The 20132-nt window shown below is 45.5% G+C and overlaps 1 protein-coding gene across 1 annotated transcript in view; it reads right to left on the reverse strand.

Moving 5' to 3' along the window:
• Nucleotides 1-19702, reverse strand: part of LOC132865947 (C-type mannose receptor 2-like) — a 56692-nt gene extending 36990 nt beyond the window's left edge. The window contains exons 1-2 of the mRNA XM_060898447.1: nt 19637-19702; nt 19235-19273 (exon numbers count right to left, since the gene is read on the reverse strand). Coding sequence (XP_060754430.1) covers nt 19235-19271 — 37 coding nt within the window. The 5' untranslated portion in view covers nt 19272-19273; nt 19637-19702. The remainder of the gene's footprint in view (nt 1-19234; nt 19274-19636) is intronic.
• Between the last annotated feature and the right edge of the window lie 430 nt (nt 19703-20132).

The following is a 20132-nucleotide window of genomic DNA, read 5'->3' on the forward strand; positions in this document are numbered from 1 at the left end:
GAGATGTGTTATCATGAAATTTAAAATCACCTAATTTTTCTCTTTAAATGATACATTTTCTCAGTTTAAACATTTGATATGTCATCTATGTTCTATTCTGAATAAAATATGGTATTTTGAAACTTCCACATCATTGCATTCCATTTTTATTTACAATTTGTACTTTGTCCCAACTTTTTTGGAATCGGGGTTGTACTTGGCGCAGACTGATTCTCGCCGCTGGTGGACCTCCTCCCAGATGGTTTGACTGTGCCTGAACCAGTCAGTCATCGATGGTTTGTACCTGGTTGGGTGTGTCGTATGCACTGAAATGGTGTCAGTTGGGTGGCAGAGCATTTAAGTGAGTTTTGTGCATACTCAGCCCAGGGCAGGAAGTGTGCCCAGTCCTCCTGGTTGCGCATGCAATAGATCCTTAGAAAGGAGCAAATCTCCTGGTTTGCTCTCACTACTTCGCCATTGGAATGTAGTGATAGCTGGACATGAGGCTCACGGATACTCCCAACCTCTCCATGAAGCTTGTCCAAAACCGTGAAATGAATTGGGGTCCCCAGTCGCGAACTATATCTTCAGGGATGCCATAGTACCTGAATCCTGCTGGAACAACAGCTCCGCGGTCTGAGAGGCTGTGGGGATGCCTGGCAATGGAATCAGTTTCAATGCTTTTGAAAATCGGTCAATGGTTACCATTATCGTGGTGTTGTCTTGGGAGGGGGGAGATCTGTGATAAAGTCGATTGCAAGGTGTGACTTTGGGGAATTGATAGAGGGCATAGTTTGCTGGGGGGGTGTTAGAACTTTTGCTTGAGTGCATTCGGAACAGGAGGTGATGAACTGGTTTATTTCAGAAAGCATATTTTCCCACCAGTACCTGTTCCTTAACATCTGGTGCGTGTGTTGGCTATTCGGATGTCCAGTGGCATGAGATGCATGTGCCCAGGTGATGAGCCTGCTGCAAAGATGCTTCAGCACATAGAGAAGGCCAGGTGGGAGGTGAATGTGCAGAGTTTGAGGCTGTGACTTGTTTATTTCCTTGTCCAGTTCCCAGGTGATTGATTGCACGAAACACTGTGGTGGGATGATGGGATGAGAAACTGCATCATGGTGGGAAGGCCCGAATGCCCTGGATATAGCATCTGCCTTGGTATTTTTGGAACCTGGATGGAACGAAATGGTGAATTCAAATTGTGTGAAGAATAATGCCCACCTGGCCTGACGTGGATTCAACCTTTTGGCTTTTCTGAGATATTCTAGGTTTTTATGATTTGTGAGGATTATGAAGGGGTGAGTGGCTCCCTCTTACCAATGCCGCCACTCTTCCAGAGCTAGTTTAATAGCAAGCAGTTCTCTGTTCCCCATGTCAGAATTCCTTTCTGCTGAAATTAGTTTCTTTGAAAAGAAGGCTACTGGGTGTAGCTTCTGTTTTTCCCTGAAACTTTGGGACAGGATGGCCCCTACTCCAGTGTCAGATGCATCCACCTCTACAATGAATGGCTTTGTAGGGTCAGGGTGCTGGAGTATGGGGGCTGAAGTGAAGGCTAGCTTAAGCCGATTGAAGACCTCCTTGGCCACTGGGTTCCAGTGTAGGCATTTGGGACCTTTCTTCAGCAAGGAGGTTAGAGGGGCTGCCAGAGTGCTGAAGCTTCACATGAACCGGCGGTAAAAGTTTGAAAAGCCTAAAAATCGTTGAAGATCCTTGATAGATCTGGGTGTTGGCCAGAATGTTACAGCTGAGACTTTAGATGAGTCCATGCTCATTCCTTTAGCACTGATAATATAGCCCAGGAAGGCGATCCTGCTTTGATGAAACACATTTCTCAGCCTTCACATAGAGGTTGTTCTCCAGTAATCACCTGAAAACTGCTCTGATGTGTTCCTGGTGACTTTGGACATCTGATATCAAGATGTCATCAATGTAAGTGATGACATATTTGCCCAGTATGTCCTGGAGCATGTCATTGATGAAGCATTGGAACACACTAGGTGTCGAAGAAAGGCCATAAGGCATGACCTGTTATTCGAAGTGTCCAGCGGTAGTGCTGAAAGCAGTTTTCCATTCATCACCCCTTTTTATCTAGATCAGATTGTAAGCACTGCACAGATCAAGCTTAGAAAATATTCTCGTGGATTGGAGTTGTTCCAGAGCTGCTGGAACCATGGGAGGAGGATAAGGATATTTGACAGTGACCTGGTTTAAACCTCTGTAATTGATGCAGGGCCTGAGTCCACCCCCTCATTTCTCCACAAAAAAAGAACCCAGCAGATGTGGGAGATTTGGACAGGTGGATATATCCCTGTTTGAGGGCCTCCTGGATATACTCCTCCATGGCAGTGTGTTCCTTTTGGGATAGGTGATAAAGATGACCTTGGGGCAGAGACATACCTAGCAGTAAGTCAATAGTACAGTTGTAAGGCCAGTGTGGTGGTAGCCCGCAGGCCTTCCCCTTACTGAAGACTTCTGAAAGATCCCAATAGCAGTCAGAAACATTGTCCATGGAGTCAGGTTGAGGAATTTCTACAAAGGTGGAGGATACCTTGACCTGGGGACAAGAGAGACAGTTCTGGAAACACATGGGTGACCATTGGAGGATTTCCTTGCTTTGCCAAGAAAGAGGGTCATGAAGTAGTAGCCAGGGATATCCAAGAATAAGATCATGATTAACGGTTGTCGTTACATAGACTGAGATGAGTTCCTTGTGTAATGCTCCTACTTGTATCTGTACTGGTTGGGTACATGAAGTGACCAGCCCGTCGCCTATGGGTCCTCCATTGATGGTCCTAATACTGAGTGCACTGTGCAGAGGGGTGATAGGCAGGTTGAGCTTCTGCATGATGGTATTACTGATAAAGTTCCTCTCTGCCCCTGAATCAACAAAAGCAGATAGGATGTGAGTGGAGGATGCAAACTTTAGTAAAACTGGTATCCTGAAGGATCGAGTTGAACTCTCTGACTGGACTCGTAGATCTGACTGGTTTTTCTGCTGGGGTTTCACAGGCTGGTTGGATCGGACAGTGCCGGATGTCATGTTCGGAGCTCCCGCAGTAGAAGCATAACCCCTCCTTGCGTCATCTAGCATGCTCAGCATGGGTTAACCTAGCATGCGAGACCTCCATGAGTGAGCTGTCCTCTGATGGCTGAACAGGCTTGGTACAATCGTGGATAGAGGGTTGGTGCTTTAACAGTTGGTTGAGACAAATAGCTAGGTCTATAAGGGAGTCTAGAGAGAGGTTCTCATCTCTACAAGCCAGTTTGCTGATGATTTCAGGACGTAAACCTTGGCGAAAGACTGCTTTCAGAGCTGGGTCGTTCAATCCACTAGAGGCTGCTCGCGTCCTGAAGTCCAGGACATATTCAGCGACACTTCAAGCACCTTGAGAACTGGCGAGTAGGCTCTCTCTAACCTCTATCCCAGGGGTGTCCAAACTGATCCATAAAGGGCCATGTGGCTGCAGGTTTTCATTCCAGCCATGCAGCAGCACACCTGATTTGGCTTATTGAATCAACTGACACACCCACCCTTTAATCAAGGGTGGGTGTGGCTGCAAGTATTTGACTGTGTGAAGACAGTTCAGTTGATTGAATGAGCCAAGTCAGGTGTGCTGCTGCATGGCTGGAATGAAAACCTGCAGCCACACGGCCCTTTATGGATCAGTTTGGACACCCCTGCTCTATCCCATCGGGTTTGTGGTCAAACACTCTCTTGAATAGAGAGAGGAACTGTTCATACGACTTTGTTTGTTTGTTCACCACCCCTGTTCCAAATGGCAGTGGCCCAGCAGAGTGCTTTGCCAGTGAGAAAAGACAGAAATTTGACGATTTTATGCTCCTCTGATAAGTTTGGCATGGTGGCAAAATACATAGAACATTACAGTAAAAAACCTTTACATGCGATGGCGTCTCCAGTGAACTTCACCAGAGTGGGGATGTCATGCTCCGCCCCGGACATCCACCCAGGAGATTATGGATCTCTCACATCAGCGCCGATCCGGATCCGGGACAGGAATTCCTTCTCACCTGCATTCACTTCCTGGTTTTCACCGCTGCTTATAAATATGCTGTTCTCAGACTCAGACCTTGCCAGAACATTTTGTTTCCTTCTCTAGCCGGTTCTGTGCCTCTCTTGCTTCTTATGTTTTTTCTCTCTTGTGCGATTTTCTCTTGTTCATGGTTTTTGCACTCGCATTTTTTCTGGTTCATGTTTTTTTTTTGCACTAAGGGTTATTTCTGATTCATGGTTTCTTGCACTAAGGGTCTTTTCTTGTTCAGGGTTTTTTTTTTTTTGTGCTAGCATTTTTGTCTTTGCCTGTCTCATGTTTTTGTCAAGTTGTTTGTTCTCATTTTGCCCAGACTATTTTTGCCATTTGTTTTTTGGTCCTGTTTGTTTACCTTTTGCCACACCCTTTCTTCCCTGTATTAAATCATCTTATTTATTGGATTAACATCTGTGTTCTGCATTTGGATCCAAACTTCACCATACCTCCAGCCACCCTAACAGGGGAGTTGCAACTCCAGGCTAGGAGGAGACAGGGCACACTAGGAGGGCCTGTGACATCACAGTTGCGAGCTGTCATCCGGGAGTTGAGATCGGTGAGCATCTGTTGATGTTCTCCCAGCAAACGCCCCTGTGCGTTGAGAGCAGTCTGTTTAGAGTCCTCCGCTACATCCATCGCTGAAGTATCCTGTTAGAATGCAGGCACTTACAGATGTATGGGTGGAGGAAGACAGATTGCAGAATATCAACAAAGCCAAATCGAGGAACTGGAATCAGTGTCAGAAAACGAGCGAGGGTCGGGCGATTGGCAAACAACGTAATGTAGGAAAGACAAAGAGCGAAAACAAGGAGGAAATAGCAAGAATCAGAATGGTAAGAAGGGCGGCACGGTGGTGTAGTGGTTAGTGCTGTCGCCTCACAGCAAGAAGGTCCTGGGTTCGAGCCCCGGGGCCAGTGAGGGCCTTTCTGTGTGGAGCTTGCATGTTCTCCCCGTGTCTGCGTGGGTTTCCTCCAGGTGCTCCGGTTTCCCCCACAGTCCAAAGACATGCAGGTTAGGTTAACTGGTGAATCTAAATTGACCGTAGGTGTGAGTGTGAATGGTTGTCTGTGTCTATGTGTCAGCCCTGTGATGACCTGGCAACTTGTCCAGGGTGTACCCCGCCTTTCGCCCGTAGTCAGCTGGGATAGGCTCCAGCTTGCCTGCGACCCTGTAGAAGGATAAAGTGGCTAGAGATAATGAGATGAGAATGGTAAGAAGCAATCAGAAAAGATACAAGGCTTGGTATAAACTGAACTAGCAGGACAATACTTCACAATGGTGTGTTTTTTAAGGGAGCTTAAATAGAGGTGAGATCGAAGGAAATGAGAGCCAGCTGAGATTCAGTAGGCGGGAGACAGAGGGCACTGTGTGTTCTGGGAGCTGTAGTCTGGAGTGCCCATGTTTGTAGTTCATGCCTTCTCAGAGGGTTTACTGACAATGTTATCTTCCATTAAGAACTTCTGGGAAAGGGATCTTGGAGAGGTGCTTGATGGACATTTGGGAGAAAATCTTGTATCGAGTACATTCCTCCTCTGTCTGTGCCAAAAATATCCTCCTACAGTTTAAGATTCTCCACCATATGCACTGGAGTAAGGAGAAGCTCTCTAAGGAGAAGTAAGGAGAAGCTCTCTAAGATATACCCCCATAACATAAGCCCCCTCTGTGACCAATGCCAGCAAGCCCCAGCCTCTTCAATACATATGTTCTATTGAACTGACATCTTCAGTATTCTATCTACTATATTAAATGTACCTTTTGATCCTATTTCAGTAACTATTTTTTTTTTTTGGTGTGCTACCCTCCACCCCACTGATACCTAAATATGTGGCTGACTTCATAGCATTTGCCACTCTATTAGCTAGGAGATTAATTTTACTGAGGTGGAAATCTTCTGCTCCACCAACAGTCTTTCACTGGTTAAGAGACCTTTTGTCCTATTCTCAGCTAGAGAAGATGAGGGCTATGTTGCATGGCTCCACCACAAAATTTTACAGGATATGGAATCCTCTTCTTGAATTTCTGGAATCAATTCGGTTCCCCTCTGCCACTTTATAATCCACTTCATATATCTATATATTTGTCATCTGCATAGTTTGAGTATTGTACATTAGTGGAGATAACACTGTACAAACCCACCTCCTTTCTACTGCCATTGTAAGCAAACCTTCCTTTACATAGGCCATAATATTATTCATAAAGGCCCTTGTGGCAGTTCGTATGAGTGGGAGGAGCACAGAAAGACGTCAGACAAGAATTAAGTACCAAACTCTTTTTATTTTCAGCTTTTCAGCTGCAACACTCTCCCAGCCATACATGCACACACACTCGTCCTCTGGTTGGGGAGAGAGCTCCCCTCTGCTCTCACTCTCTCCTTAAATAGGGCATGGTCACTGGGAAGACACACAAACACACGTTAATAGACCTCAGGGGCAGTGATTCTGCCACTTACCTTCCCTGACTCCGCCCTCCGGTCACAGACCAACGCTTGACCATGCCCCCGCTGCCACATACCCCCACCGCCTGACTCAGGCCGGGCGGCTGTCTGGCCTGCAGCCGAATCCCCCCCCCTTGATGGGAGAGGAAGTCCACCACGACCATCTGCGCCCCCGGCCTGTGGATCATCTTGAAGTAAAAGGGTTGGAGTGCCAGATACCAACAGGTGATCCATGCACTGGCATCCTTCATGCAGTGGAGCCACTGGAGGGGCACGTGGTCTGAACAGAGGGTGAAAGGGCATCCCAGCAGGTAGTACCGGAGGGCAAAGACCGCCCACTTGGTCACGAGGCAGTCTTTTTTGATGGTGCTGTAGCGCCCCTTACATACCGACAGCTTCCTGCTGATGTACAGCACTGGACGGTCCTCCCCCTCCACCTCCTGGGACAAAACAGCCCCCAGCCCCCTGTCCGACGCATCTGTCTGCAACATAAAGAAGAGAGAAAAGTCAGGGGAGTGTAACAGTGGCCCCCCACACAGTGCAGCCTTCACCTCAGAGAAAGCCCGCTGGCATTGCTCTGTCCACTGGACCGGATCTGGTGCCCCCTTTTTAATAAGATCAGTCAGCGGGCTAGTGACGGCCGAATAATTAGGTATAAACCTACGATAGTAGCCAGCCAGCCCCAGGAACTGTCTCACCCCCTTTTTGGTCTTGGGTCTCGGGCAGGCCGCAATTGCTGCTGTCTTGTTAATTTGGGGACGCACCTGCCCGTTGCCCAAGTGGAAGCCCAGATACCATACTTCCACCCACCCAATCACACACTTTGGGTTGGCTGTGAGACCCGCTTGCCTCAGCAACCTAAGGACGGCCCTCAGGTGTTGCAGGTGCCGTGGCCAGTCATTACTATAAATAATGATGTTGTCAAGGTATGCAGCCGCATAGGTGGCGTGGGGGCGGAGGACCCTATACATCCGCCGCTGGAATGTAGCGGGCGCCCCAAACAGCCCAAAAAGAAGTGTGACAAACTGGTGTAAGCCAAACGGTGTGGAAAAGGCCATTTTTTTCTCGGGATAATGGAGTCAAGGGGATATGCCAATAACCCTTTTTCAAATCCAGTGTCGAGTAAAAGCGAGCCGTGCCTAGTCGATCGAGCAACTCATCAATATGAGGCATTGGGTACGCATCGAATTTAGACACCGCACTGACTTTTCTATAGTCTACACAGAACCGGACCAACCCGTCGGCCTTGGGTACCAAGACCACCAGGCTGCTCCAGTCACTGTGGGACTCCTTGACGATGCCCATTTCAAGCATAGCTTTGAGTTCTTCCCGAACCACTTTTTTCTTGTGTTCTGGTAGCTTGTAAGGGTGGCTGCGCACTACCACCCCCGGGGGTGTCTCAATGTAGTGCTCTATGAGGTTGGTGCAGCCGGGCAGGGGCAAGAACACGTCTGAAAACTCGGTCTGCAACTGGGCAACCTCCGCAAGTTGGGTCGGGGAGAGGTGGTCTCCACAGGGGACCGGAGAGGTACGTGATACCAATGCTCCCTTTTGAACCTCTGGCCCCAGCTCTGGCTTCTCCGGAACCACCAACACCAATGCCACGGGGACCTCCTCGTTCCAGAGTTTGAGCAGATTGAGGTGGTAAATCTATAGCGCCCCACCCCTGTCCGTTCGCCTCACCTCATAGTCGACGTCTCCGACCAGCCATGTGACCTCAAAGGGTCCTTGCCACTTGGCGATCAATTTGGAGCTCGATGTGGGCAACAGTATGAGTACTTTATCTCCCGGTGCGAACTCCCTAAGGCAGGGGTGTCAAACCTGATCCATAAAGGGCCTTGTGGCTGCAGGTTTTCATTCCAGCCATGCAGCAGCACACCTGACTTGGCTCATTTAATCAACTGCACTGTCTTCACACAGTCAAATACTTGCAGCCACACCCACCCTTGATTAAAGGGTGGGTGTGTCAGTTGATTGAATAAGCCAAATCAGGGTGCTGCTGCATGGCTGGAATGAAAACCTGCAGCCACACGGCCCTTTATGGATCAGGTTTGACACCCCTGCCCTAAGGCGTGTACCCCTGTCGTACAGGCGGGTTTGCCGTTTTTGGGCCAGCCGCAAATTCTCCTGGGTTAGGCATGTGAGTGTGTGGAGTTCTGCATGCAGGTCAATAACGTATTGAATTTCATTTTTACTTGGTGAAGGTCCCTCCTCCCAGTTTTCTCGCAGCACATCTAGAATACTGCATGGCTTACGCCCATATAACAATTCGAATGGGGAGAACCCCGTGGAGGCTTGGGGGACGTCTTGCACTGCAAATAACAATGGTTCGAGCCATTTATCCCAATTATGTGCGTCCTCACTAACAAATTTTTTAATTATATTTTTGAGGGTGCGATTGAACCGTTCAACTAAACTGTCTGTTTGTGGGTGATACATGCTGGTGCGGATTGTCTTAATTCCCAATAACCCATACAGTTTGCTCAGTGTGTGTGACATAAACGAAGTGCCTTGGTCAGTCAGAATCTTTTGGGATTCCGACTCGGGAGATGACACAGAAGAACACTTCTGCAATTCTGCGTGCTGAGATATTATGAAGAGGCACTGCTTCCGGGTATCGCATTGCATAGTCCACCAGAACTCACATAAAGTGGTACCTTCGTGTTGACCGATCTAATGGCCCAACGAGATCCATCCCAATTCTTTCGAACGGGGTCTCGATTAATGGGAGAGGGCGCAAAGGTGCTTTTGGAATGGCCACTGGATTTACTAACTGGCATTCGTGGCATGCCGTACACCACCTATGGACATCACCGCAAATCCCTGGCCAATAGAACCGGGCCATTATTTGGGCTAGTGTTTTATCCTGCCCTAAGTGTCCAGCCATAGGATTAAAGTGAGCCGCCTGGAATACCAATTCCCGGTGGCTCTTTGGAATCAAAAGCTGCGTGACTTGCTCTTTAGTCTGAGTGTCTTGCGTCACTCGGTATAATCTATCCTTCATAACAGAAAAATAGGGGAAGGATGGGGTGGCATTTGGCTGGAGCATTTGACCATCGATTACTCTCACTTGGTCAAATGCATGCCGCAGAGTCTCGTCTCACGACTGCTCTAACGGAAAATCCGCGAGGGATTCCCCGAGAGAGGGAGGAGGAGCCTGCTGCTCCTCACTCTGACGCGGAGATGACGTAGACAGCTCTGTGACAGCTGCTCCCGCCAATGTGACACCGGGACCTCCCCCTGCTGAACTACGGCAGGACCCCCTCTTCACTAAATGGCTCATTAACTCCCTGAATCCCGGCCAATCAGTCCCCAAAATTATTGAGTGGGTGAGGCAAGGATTAACCGCAGCCTTTACTCTAAATTTTTCCCCTCGGAAAAGAATGTGGACCGACACTAAAGGGTAGCTGTGAACATCCCCGTGCACACACAACAACTTCACCCCCTGTGCTTCCCCCAATGCCTTGTCTTGCACCAGGCTTTGGTGAATTGAGGTCTGATTACAGCCAGAGTCCACCAAAGCCTAATATGTATCCCTTTGGATACTCACCAGTATGCGATACGCTCCGGCCCGATCGAGGGCAGCTCCTGGCGCGTCGGGGATCCGAACCACAGCACCCACTTCCATTACCGAGCACTGCTGTTGGAGGTGGCCCGGCTCCCCGCAGCGCCAGCAAACCGGCCCAGGCTTCTTCTCTGCACCGGTGCTCTGGGGCTCACTCACCAGAGGTGGGGAGGAGACAGACACAGAAGGGAAAAACGGGAGGGCACTGCGGGTGTGGCGGGCCGGCTGGGGTGGAGCCGGCCCCCATCTCCGCGGTGAGGGAATGGTGAGAGGACAAGACAGGAGGGGGGAGAGAGAGAGAGAGAGGGAAGAAGAGGATGTCCACTGTCCTGCTGTCGGAACAGCCACCAAATGGTCCTCCACTGACTCTATGGCCTGATCCAGCGATGCTGGGCGGTGGCACTGGACCCACTCTGCGGTCCCCTCTGGTAGGCGGGTGATGAACTGCTCCAGTACCACCTGATCAATGATTCCCTCGGGCGTCGCGGTTGTCAGCCCTCAACCACCGCCAGCAGGCATCCCGGAGCTGCTGGCCAAACGCGGCCGGCCAACTTCCTCCAGGCGCAGAGCATGGAAGCACTGTCACTGCTGTTTGGGGGTGCACCCCACCCGCTGGAGGACGGCCCGGCAAAGGTCCACGTAGACCAGCCAGCGGGGAGCTGTAGTGCGGTCAGCTGCGCTTCGCCCATTAACAGGGGGAGGAGGCGCGCCGCACGCTGTTCCACCGGCCAGCCAGAGGCCTCTGCTGCCTGCTTGAAGAGCGTGAGGAAGGCCTCGGGGTCGTCATGTGGGCCCATCTTAGTTAGGGTGAGGGGAGAAGGGCCCATGGCGGTGGAGGTGGTGGACCCCGCCGACGCGAGGAGGTGCCGGAACGCCTGTCGATCTTCCTGCTACGCCAACACCAGGGCCTCGAACCGGTGCTCTTGCTCTTTCCGGAGGGTGACTAGTGCCTGGTGCTGGCTCTGCTGGGCCATGGCGAGGGCGTGGACCAGGTCTGTGAAGGGGGAGGACTCCATGGGGCTATTCTTTTCCTGTGCTCCGTCCCGGGTTTCAGCACCACTGTGGCAGTTCGTATGAGTGGGAGGAGCACAGAAAGACAGCAGGCCAGAATTAACTTCCAAAATCTTTTTATTTTCAGCTTTTCAGCTGTAACACTCTCCCAGCCATACACGCGCACACACATGCGCACGCACACACACACACACACACACACACACACACACACACACACACACACGAGTCTTCTGGTTGGGGAGAGAGCTCCCCTCTGCTCTCACTCTCTCCTTAAATAGGGCGCAGTCACTGGGGAAGACACACAAACACATGTTAATAGACCTCAGGTGCAATGATTCTGCCACTTACCTTCCCTGACTCCACCCTCCGGTCACAGACCGACGCTTGACCACGCCCCCACTGCCACAGCCCTTTTTAATTATTTTATTTATTATTTTTTGTTTGTTGTTTTATGTGTATCTAATTTGTAGTTGTCAGTCCTGTGTGGCGGCTCGGTGGTGTAGTGGTTAGCGCTGTCACCTCACAGCAAGAAGGTCCAGGTTTGAGCCCCGTGGCTGGCGAGGGCCTTTCTGTGTGGAGTTTGCATATTCTCCCCGTGTCCGCGTGGGTTTCCTCCGGGTGCTCCGGTTTCCCCCACAGTCCAAAGACATGCAGGTTAGGTTAACTGGTGACTCTAAATTGACCGTAGGTGTGAATGTGAGTGTGAATGGTTGTCTGTGTCTATGTGTCAGCCCTGTGATGATCTGGTGACTTGTCCAGGGTGTACCCTGCCTTTCACCCGTAGTCAGCTGGGATAGGCTCCAGCTTGCCTGTGACCCTGTAGAACAGGATAAAGCGGCTAGAGATAATGAGATGAGATGAGTCCTGTGTGCTGTGATGTGTGCACCTAAAGGCACGCCTTGGGCTGCATGCGCTGAATGGACTCCAGCACATGCACCGTGAACAAGGCGCACCTGAGCTCAATTAATGAACTTTATGTTTGCCTATTTAAGGACAGTGCTGATGCATTTGCATTGCAAAGTATTATGCAACATTAAGTACACATTACCGAGCCTTTCTACCCATGTTCTTGTTTTCCTGGTTTCTTGATTCTTGTGCCTATTTCTCATTATTGTTCTCGCATAGCCTTTGATGTTACTGTTTGCACCTTGACCGACCCTTTTCCCTGTTTTCACGTTTCTGATCTAGCTTGCCGTTTTGGATTTTTTACCCATGTATACAACCCCGATTCCAAAAAAGTTGGGACAAAGTACAAATTGTAAATAAAAATGGACTGCAATAATTTACAAATCACAAAAACTGATATTGTATTCACAATAGAACATAGACAACATATCAAATGTCGAAAGTGAGCCATTTTGAAATTTCATGCCAAATATTGGCTTATTTGAAGTTTCATGACAGCAACACATCTCAAAAAAGTTGGGACAGGGGCAATAAGAGGCTGGAAAAGTTAAAGGTACAAAAAAGGTACAGCTGGAGGACCAAATTGCAACTCATTAGGTCAATTGGCAATAGGTCATTAACATGACTGGGTATAAAAAGAGCATCTTGGAGTGACAGCAGCTCTCAGAAGTAAAGATGGGAAGAGGATCACCAATCCCCCTAATTCTGCACCAACAAATAGTGCAGAATCCACACAGGTGATTCTCTCCATCGTAGGGTGAAGGAGGATAAGCATTGGTACACCGGTGGAAATATGAGGCTAGCGGCAGGGACGGGGGAAACGCAGAAACGGCATGGAATCGCGTACTGAAACACGTCCACTACATCCATTGTAAGACGAAGTATTCTGTCAGGTACGTGAGGGAGGCAGATGTAAATGCAGAAGTTTTCAGTTTAATAAAGTGCAGAATATATTTTCAGTGAAACAATATACAACCCTGATTCCAAAAAAGTTGGGACAAAGTCCAAATTGTAAATAAAAATGGAATGCAATGATGTGGAAGTTTCAAAATTCCGTATTTTATTCAGAATAGAACATAGAAGACATAACAAATGTTTAAACTGAGAAAATGTATCATTTAAAGAGAAAAATTAGGTGATTTTAAATTTAATGACAACAACACATCTCAAAAAAGTTGGGACAAGGCCATGTTTACCACTGTGAGACATCCCCTTTTCTCTTTACAACAGTCTGTAAACATCTGGGGCCTGAGGAGACAAGTTGCTCAAGTTTAGGGATAGGAATGTTAACCCATTCTTGTCTAATGTAGGATTCTAGTTGCTCAACTGTCTTAGGTCTTTTTTTGTCGTATCTTCCGTTTTATGATGCGCCAAATGTTTTCTGTGTGTGAAAGATCTGGACTGCAGGCTGGCCAGTTCAGTACCCGGACCCTTCTTCTATGCAGCCATGATGCTGTAATTGATGCAGTATGTGGTTTGGCATTTTCATGTTGGAAAATGCAAGGTCTTCCCTGAAAGAGACGTCGTCTGGATGGGAGCATATGTTGCTCTAGAACCTGGATATACCTTTCAGCATTGATGGTGTCTTTCCAGATGTGTAAGCTGCCCATGCCACACGCACTAATGCAACCCCATAAATCAAATCAAATCAAATCAAGTTTATTTGTACAGCGCTTTTAACAATAAACATTGTCGCAAAGCAGCTTTACAGAATACCATCAGAGATGCAGGCTTCTGAACTGAGTGCTGATAACAACTTGGGTCATCCTTCTCCTCTTTAGTCCGAATGACATGGCGTCCCTGATTTCCATAAAGAACTTCAAATTTTGATTCGTCTGACCACAGAACAGTTTTCCACTTTGCCACAGTCCATTTTAAACGAGCCTTGGCCCAGAGAAGACGTCTGCGCTTCTGGATCATGTTTAGATACGGCTTCTTCTTTGAACTATAGAGTTTTAGCTGGCAACGGCGGATTGCACGGTGAATTGTGTTGACAGATAATGTTCTCTGGAAATATTCCTGAGCCCATTTTGTGATTTCCAATACAGAAGCATGCCTGTATGTGATGCAGTGCCGTCTAAGGGCACTGAATCTTTTGATGATATTATGCACTGTAGATGATGATATGTGGCAGATCACAGAATCCAGGGACACATGTCGGCCTGGGGGCATTTTGAGTTATTGACAGATTCAGAAAGTACAGTTTCTAAGCTTTCCAATGATGCCTTCCATGTGGAGATCTGACAATATTTGAAGAATGTGTGGCCTTTTGAAAGTGTATACTTCTTAAAACAGAAAAGGGAGAAAATCGCCCTCATAGTTTTCCATCTCAGCTACTCTGGGTGTAGGGCGGGCACATAATGGTGCTCATTTGCATGACATTAAGGAAAGCCCTACCCCCTACGAGCTAGCACGATACTACTTTCATGTAAACAAAGATCACCACGTCAATTTTCCTTCCATGCAAAGTATGCCCAACACAATTATGAAGTACAAAAATAAGTCCTAAAGTATACTTTAACGTTTTGTGGTTGAAAAATTACTCACACCGTAAGAAAGAAAGATAGCACGATGATGACACAACTAACACAACACTAGTTTCATGTAAAGCCTCGGTCACAACCGGCCGTACAGTACGCGCTCCTACGGCTGGTCTACATGCAAAAAACGCAAGAAACACACAGACAGCGTGCATGAAACGCACGAGAGCGCGCGTGTGATGCGCTGATTTTCGAGCCGCAGACCGGCCGCAGAGGTTCTTTGTCATGTCAAACAAACTCTACGGGCGCTTATGTTTTTTTCAGGTTGCAAGACAAACTTATGACCAACGCGCGTCTTTCTCCGTGAACAAAAAAACAACGCAGCGATTTGGGAAACGCCAAAAATCACACGGCCAAAAAATCGTACGTCCGGTTGTGACCTAGGCTTAACCAAACCACAACACTCTCCGTTACATGCAAAAATAACCACACAGCCTTAGATTAATAAACTCACCCCATCAGAAAGAGAAACGGCGCCTTGCACACACCAATGCCTCCGATGGAATGTAATCCTAGAACGGTCCGTGTATCATCCAATCATTCAAGTATTCCATTCAATCTGGAAAATGAGGTTGCGGTTTTTTTTGCTAGAAATGGTGATCTCCGATGTAAATACCGAGTGTCTGTTTGCTTCGTGGTGTTTGCTCCTCTGTGCTCTGTATAGTAACTCATTCCATAGTGAAATCACACGCCTGTATGCAGGTTAAGTAGCCATGCGCTCAACTCGGATCATACAGCTGATTCACGGAAAAAAAAATGACTTAAATCTTCATGTGAATGGCCCATATGGTAATTTACCCACACCCCCCAGCAGGCTACAGTCCTGACAAAAACGAGACAATTTGCAACAAAAAATGTATGCTTTTCCAACAAAACAATCTATTATCTGAAATACTGATTGCATTCTTCAAGATCTCAACTTGCACATGATGGAAAAAAACAAAAATCACAAATTTAAAAAAAAAATCCTTCTTTTGCGATTATCTCGGATTCGTTTCGGCCGACATGTGTCCCTGGATTCTGAGATCTGCCACATATGTTCAAACTCTTTGCAATTTTACAGTGTCGAACTCCTTTCTGATATTGCTCCACTATTTGTCGGCGCAGAATTAGGGGGATTGGTGATCCTCTTCCCATCTTTACTTCTGAGAGCCGCTGTCACTCCAAGATGCTCTTTTTATACCCAGCCATGTTAATGACTTCTTGCCAGTTGACCTAATGAGTTGCAGTTTGGTCCTCCAGCTGTTCCTTTTTTGTACCTTTAACTTTTCCAGCCTCTTATTGCCCCTGTCCCAACTTTTTTGAGATGTGTTGCTGTCATGAAATTTCAAATGAGCCAATATTTGGCATGAAATTTCAAAATGTCTCACTTTCGACATTTGATATGTTGTCTATGTTCTATTGTGAATAAAATATCAGTTTTTGAGATTTGTAAATTATTGCATTCCATTTTTATTTACAATTTGGACTTTGTCCCAACTTTTTTGGAATCGGGGTTGTATCAAAAGACACATACACATTACTTAATCAACACATATACCAACTTTCAAGACCATACCTCTCATAGTTTTCAAGTTCTGCTCCAGTAACAAAACCTACCACTAAGACTAACCTGAGAGACTACGTCTGAAATTGTTTCCATGGAAACATGAAAAATTTAAATTTCTCAAATTTCTTAGTTTGAAAAGGCACATCGACATCACCTTGTTAACATGTATACCAAGTTTCAAATCCGTATAAATTTATAGCTTTGGATATATGCTCCGGAAATGAATATTGCTTTTAGAAACTAAGTCAAAATCTCATCTCATCTCATTATCTCTAGCCGCTTTGTCCTTCTACAGGGTCGCAGGCAAGCTGGAGCCTATCCCAGCTGACTACGGGCGAAAGGCGGGGTACACCCTGGACAAGTCGCCAGGTTAAGTCAAAATCATTTTTAAATTTTTTTTTAATGTAAAAAATTTAATTTTTTTTTTCAAAAATCCAAAATAGCAAAAGGCACCACTTCAAATGTTGCTTGATCTGTATACAAAGTTTCATGAAGTTATCTTCAGTAGTTTTAAAGATTTGGCCCGGAAACAAAAACTTGACCAGACGGACGGAACCCATTTCTATATTCCCTGCCAAACATTGTTTGGGTGGGGGATAATGAGCTAAATGTGAGGAAAGTGAGCTAAATATATAAAATTTCAGCTATAAAACTGTAAGTGATTTTTTTTTTCACATTCGGCACTCCATAGCCAAAGAGTGTATAAAAATGAAGTTATGAAGTAATGAAAGTCACTGAACTGATATAACTTTCATTATTTCACTATAACTTCATTTTTATACTCAATTTAACCATTTTTCTTACTTTTGATAATGAAGGAACATTTGATTGTGCATCAGGTATTGTGGTGAAGAAAGTAAATTTCTTTGTTTTACTAATTTTCAATCATGTCAACATAAGGGGATGCAAACCTTTACACCCAACTGGACATTTGCTTGTGTTTTATCTATTTTCTGTTTTGTAAAGTTGCAGTGCTACTTGTGAACTCTTACATGTTGTTTAAGTGTTCTTTAAGACCTAAAAGAAAATACACTGCGTTTTGTGCAAAGCTATTGCACTTTAAAATGAGACTCTTGAAAATGTCACTGGACAATTTAGCTGAGATGTACTCAGGTTGAAATGTTTTCTTGTTAAAATGTTCTTAAAAAGGGTTCTGAGATAAAAGGGATCAGCCAGAGGTCAAGTGCCTTATTTGAAAAAATGTTAACACCTTTACTCAGACTAAGGCTCTTAATAAGAATGTTAAGAAAGTATTTTTGTCAGCACCGATGTAGGTGCAGAGTTTTCTTTCAAAGCACCAGACTGTACTGTATTATGGAAAACATTATAATGGCGCTGTTGTTTAAGAGGATGTTTTGTTTTGTAGTAACCTTATTTGAAGACAATTTTATTGCATTAAAAAAACTACATAAAACAAATGCATATTAGAACAATAGTGTTAAAAAATTGGATGAAGAATTATGTGAATATTACTGAATATTTCTCAAATAAAAGTACAGAAAATTAAAAATAAATAAATAAATGAAAACCCATGCATGTTTAGCAGAGATCTGTAATTTGATGAAAAGGTAGTTCAAGTAAAAATTATTATTGATTATTGAGTAAAATTTAGTGACAAAGACATAATTCCAGGTAAAGGTTACTTGAGTATTTTGATAGCAGCAATTCCTACCTGCGAGTCGACTTTACTTGAGAATATCCAGAGTAAAAATGTACTAAGAATTTCTGTGTGGAAAATGTTACTCAAGTTTTTCGAAGTAAATGTCACTCCAGATGTTTTTCAGTGTAGTGTTTCTGTTTGGGCTTTTCCAAAATAATAAAAAATAATGAGCAGCCACAAAACTGTGTTGGAAAAGGAGGACAGGAGCTTTAAGGCTGCTTCAGAAAAATACAGTTTATCCCTGTGTTTGTGCTCAGAGGGAATTTCCGGAAGTCAAGCAAAAATCACAGAGCAAAATGGGTTTGAAAAGCCTGCTGCATCAGTGGATTCTGAATTTTACACCTGATTTAAAGCGGCTCACTAGTTCAACATGAACAGTTTCATTTAACTTTACAAAAATAGCAACAGATCACAAATAGAAAAAAAATATTTACATGCTGAAATTAAACAGTAAATTCCTGCATTGGCATATAAATCGAAGTCGAGCAAAAATTACAGAGCAAAATGTGTTTCAAAAGCCTGCTGCATCAGTGGATTCTGAATTTTACACCTGATTTAAAACGTCTCACTAGTTCAGCATGAACAGTTTCATTTATCTTTACTTTCTGAGGAGGCTGAGGAAGTTTGGTATGTCACCCAAGATCCTCAGCAACTTATACAGCTGCTTGATTGAGAGCATCCTGACCAACTGCATCACTGTGTGGTACGGCAGCACTACAGCAATGGACCACAAACGCCTGCAGAGGGTGGTGAAGACTGTTGAGAGGATCACCAAAACTCCACTCCCCTCTCTGCAGAGCATCTACCACCGCAGAGTCCACAGGAGAGCTGCCTCCATCCTCAAAGACCCCACCCACCCCCAGCAAGGACTGTTCACACTCCTACCCTCAGGCCAGAGGTACAGAAGTCTGAAATGTAAAACTGTCAGACTAAAGAACTCTTTCTTTCCCACCGCCATCAGACTCCTGAACAGCTGACAGGAGTCTATAGACTACCTCCCTGTAAACTGTCCTCTACCATGGACTACCTCCCTGTAAACTCTCCTTGACTGTTTACATCTGTTTACATTTGTTTGCACATTACTACCCTTTTTGCTGCTGTTCCTTGACTGTTTACATCTGATGACATTGTTTTGCACATATTTGCACATTACTGCCATTTTCCTGCTGTTTCCTTGACTGTTTACGTCTGGTTACATTGTTTGCACATTCGCACATTACTGCCCTTCTGCTGCTACATCTGATCATTGCCTTATTTTGTATTACACTAGCTATTTTGCACTACATTTAACCTTTATTTTGTACTACACTGGGTGTTTTTGTTGCTTTCCTTTGCTTTTATTTTTGCACAATATTGCCTTACTTTGTATTACTTCTTCTGCCTATTTATTTATTTGTAATTGGCATTCATGGTGGACAGCAAATTAAGAATTTCATTGTGCAAGTGGACATGTCCTGACTGTGCATATGACAACAAACACTTTGAAACACTTGAAAATAGAATGAAAACACACACACACATGATCCTTGTGCACTGACCTGAGAAGAGCAGGGTCACTGACATAAGATGAACCATATCTGGAGGGAAAAAAAAAATCCAATATTATTTTTTATGAATTAACAATATGACTCTCTCTGTCTCTCTATGTCCTGTTATCACTTACATCTCTCTTTCTCTCTCTCTCTCAAAAAAACACAACTTCACAATTTTGCCAGGAAACTGGAAAGAGTGAACTCCTCTGTCTAAAGCACCATTAATAACATGCATTAATATAAACCTTTTGTCCAGGTTACAGCCGGAGCTACTGTCCGAGATGTGCTGTTATACAGAAATAATATACACCTTCTGACCAATAATATTCAAGAATTCAACCATGCAGTGCTATAAATATATCCATGTATACATCCATCCATACATACAGAATAAGTAGATATCCCTACCTGATGTATGTCCTGTACTCCACACAGGGTGTGTGTTGAGAGTTTGTGGTAATGTGTTCACCTGTTTGTCTTCGCACATTATGCACCTGAACATAACGAACCTCATATTATACAGTATCACAGTCCTCTTTTAACCCCTCCCATCCCATTACTTTCAGCGTCAGAGCTGCTGGTTCTGATAAACGGGAAATTTCAGTGGTATGACTTTGCATGAGTTTCAATACACCAGTCACTGTGACAACATAAAATAGAACTTCACCCCCTTTTACTTTTTCACAAATTTCATTGTTTCTACCTTGGATTTGAAGTTATTTGTGATTTTAGCATGTAATTTACACAATGAAGATGATAAATGAAGACCACTAATAAACAGCGATTTTCAGTTCTTGCCACAAACCTGACGACCTTCCAGTTCCTGCTGATGACGAGGATCCCCACAATATGATCCTACCACCACTGTGCTTCACTGTGGGGATGGTCTTCTCAGAGTGATGAG

The sequence above is a fragment of the Neoarius graeffei genome, chromosome 18 (assembly GCF_027579695.1).
Source record: "Neoarius graeffei isolate fNeoGra1 chromosome 18, fNeoGra1.pri, whole genome shotgun sequence".
In the NCBI taxonomy this organism is placed as follows: domain Eukaryota; kingdom Metazoa; phylum Chordata; class Actinopteri; order Siluriformes; family Ariidae; genus Neoarius; species Neoarius graeffei.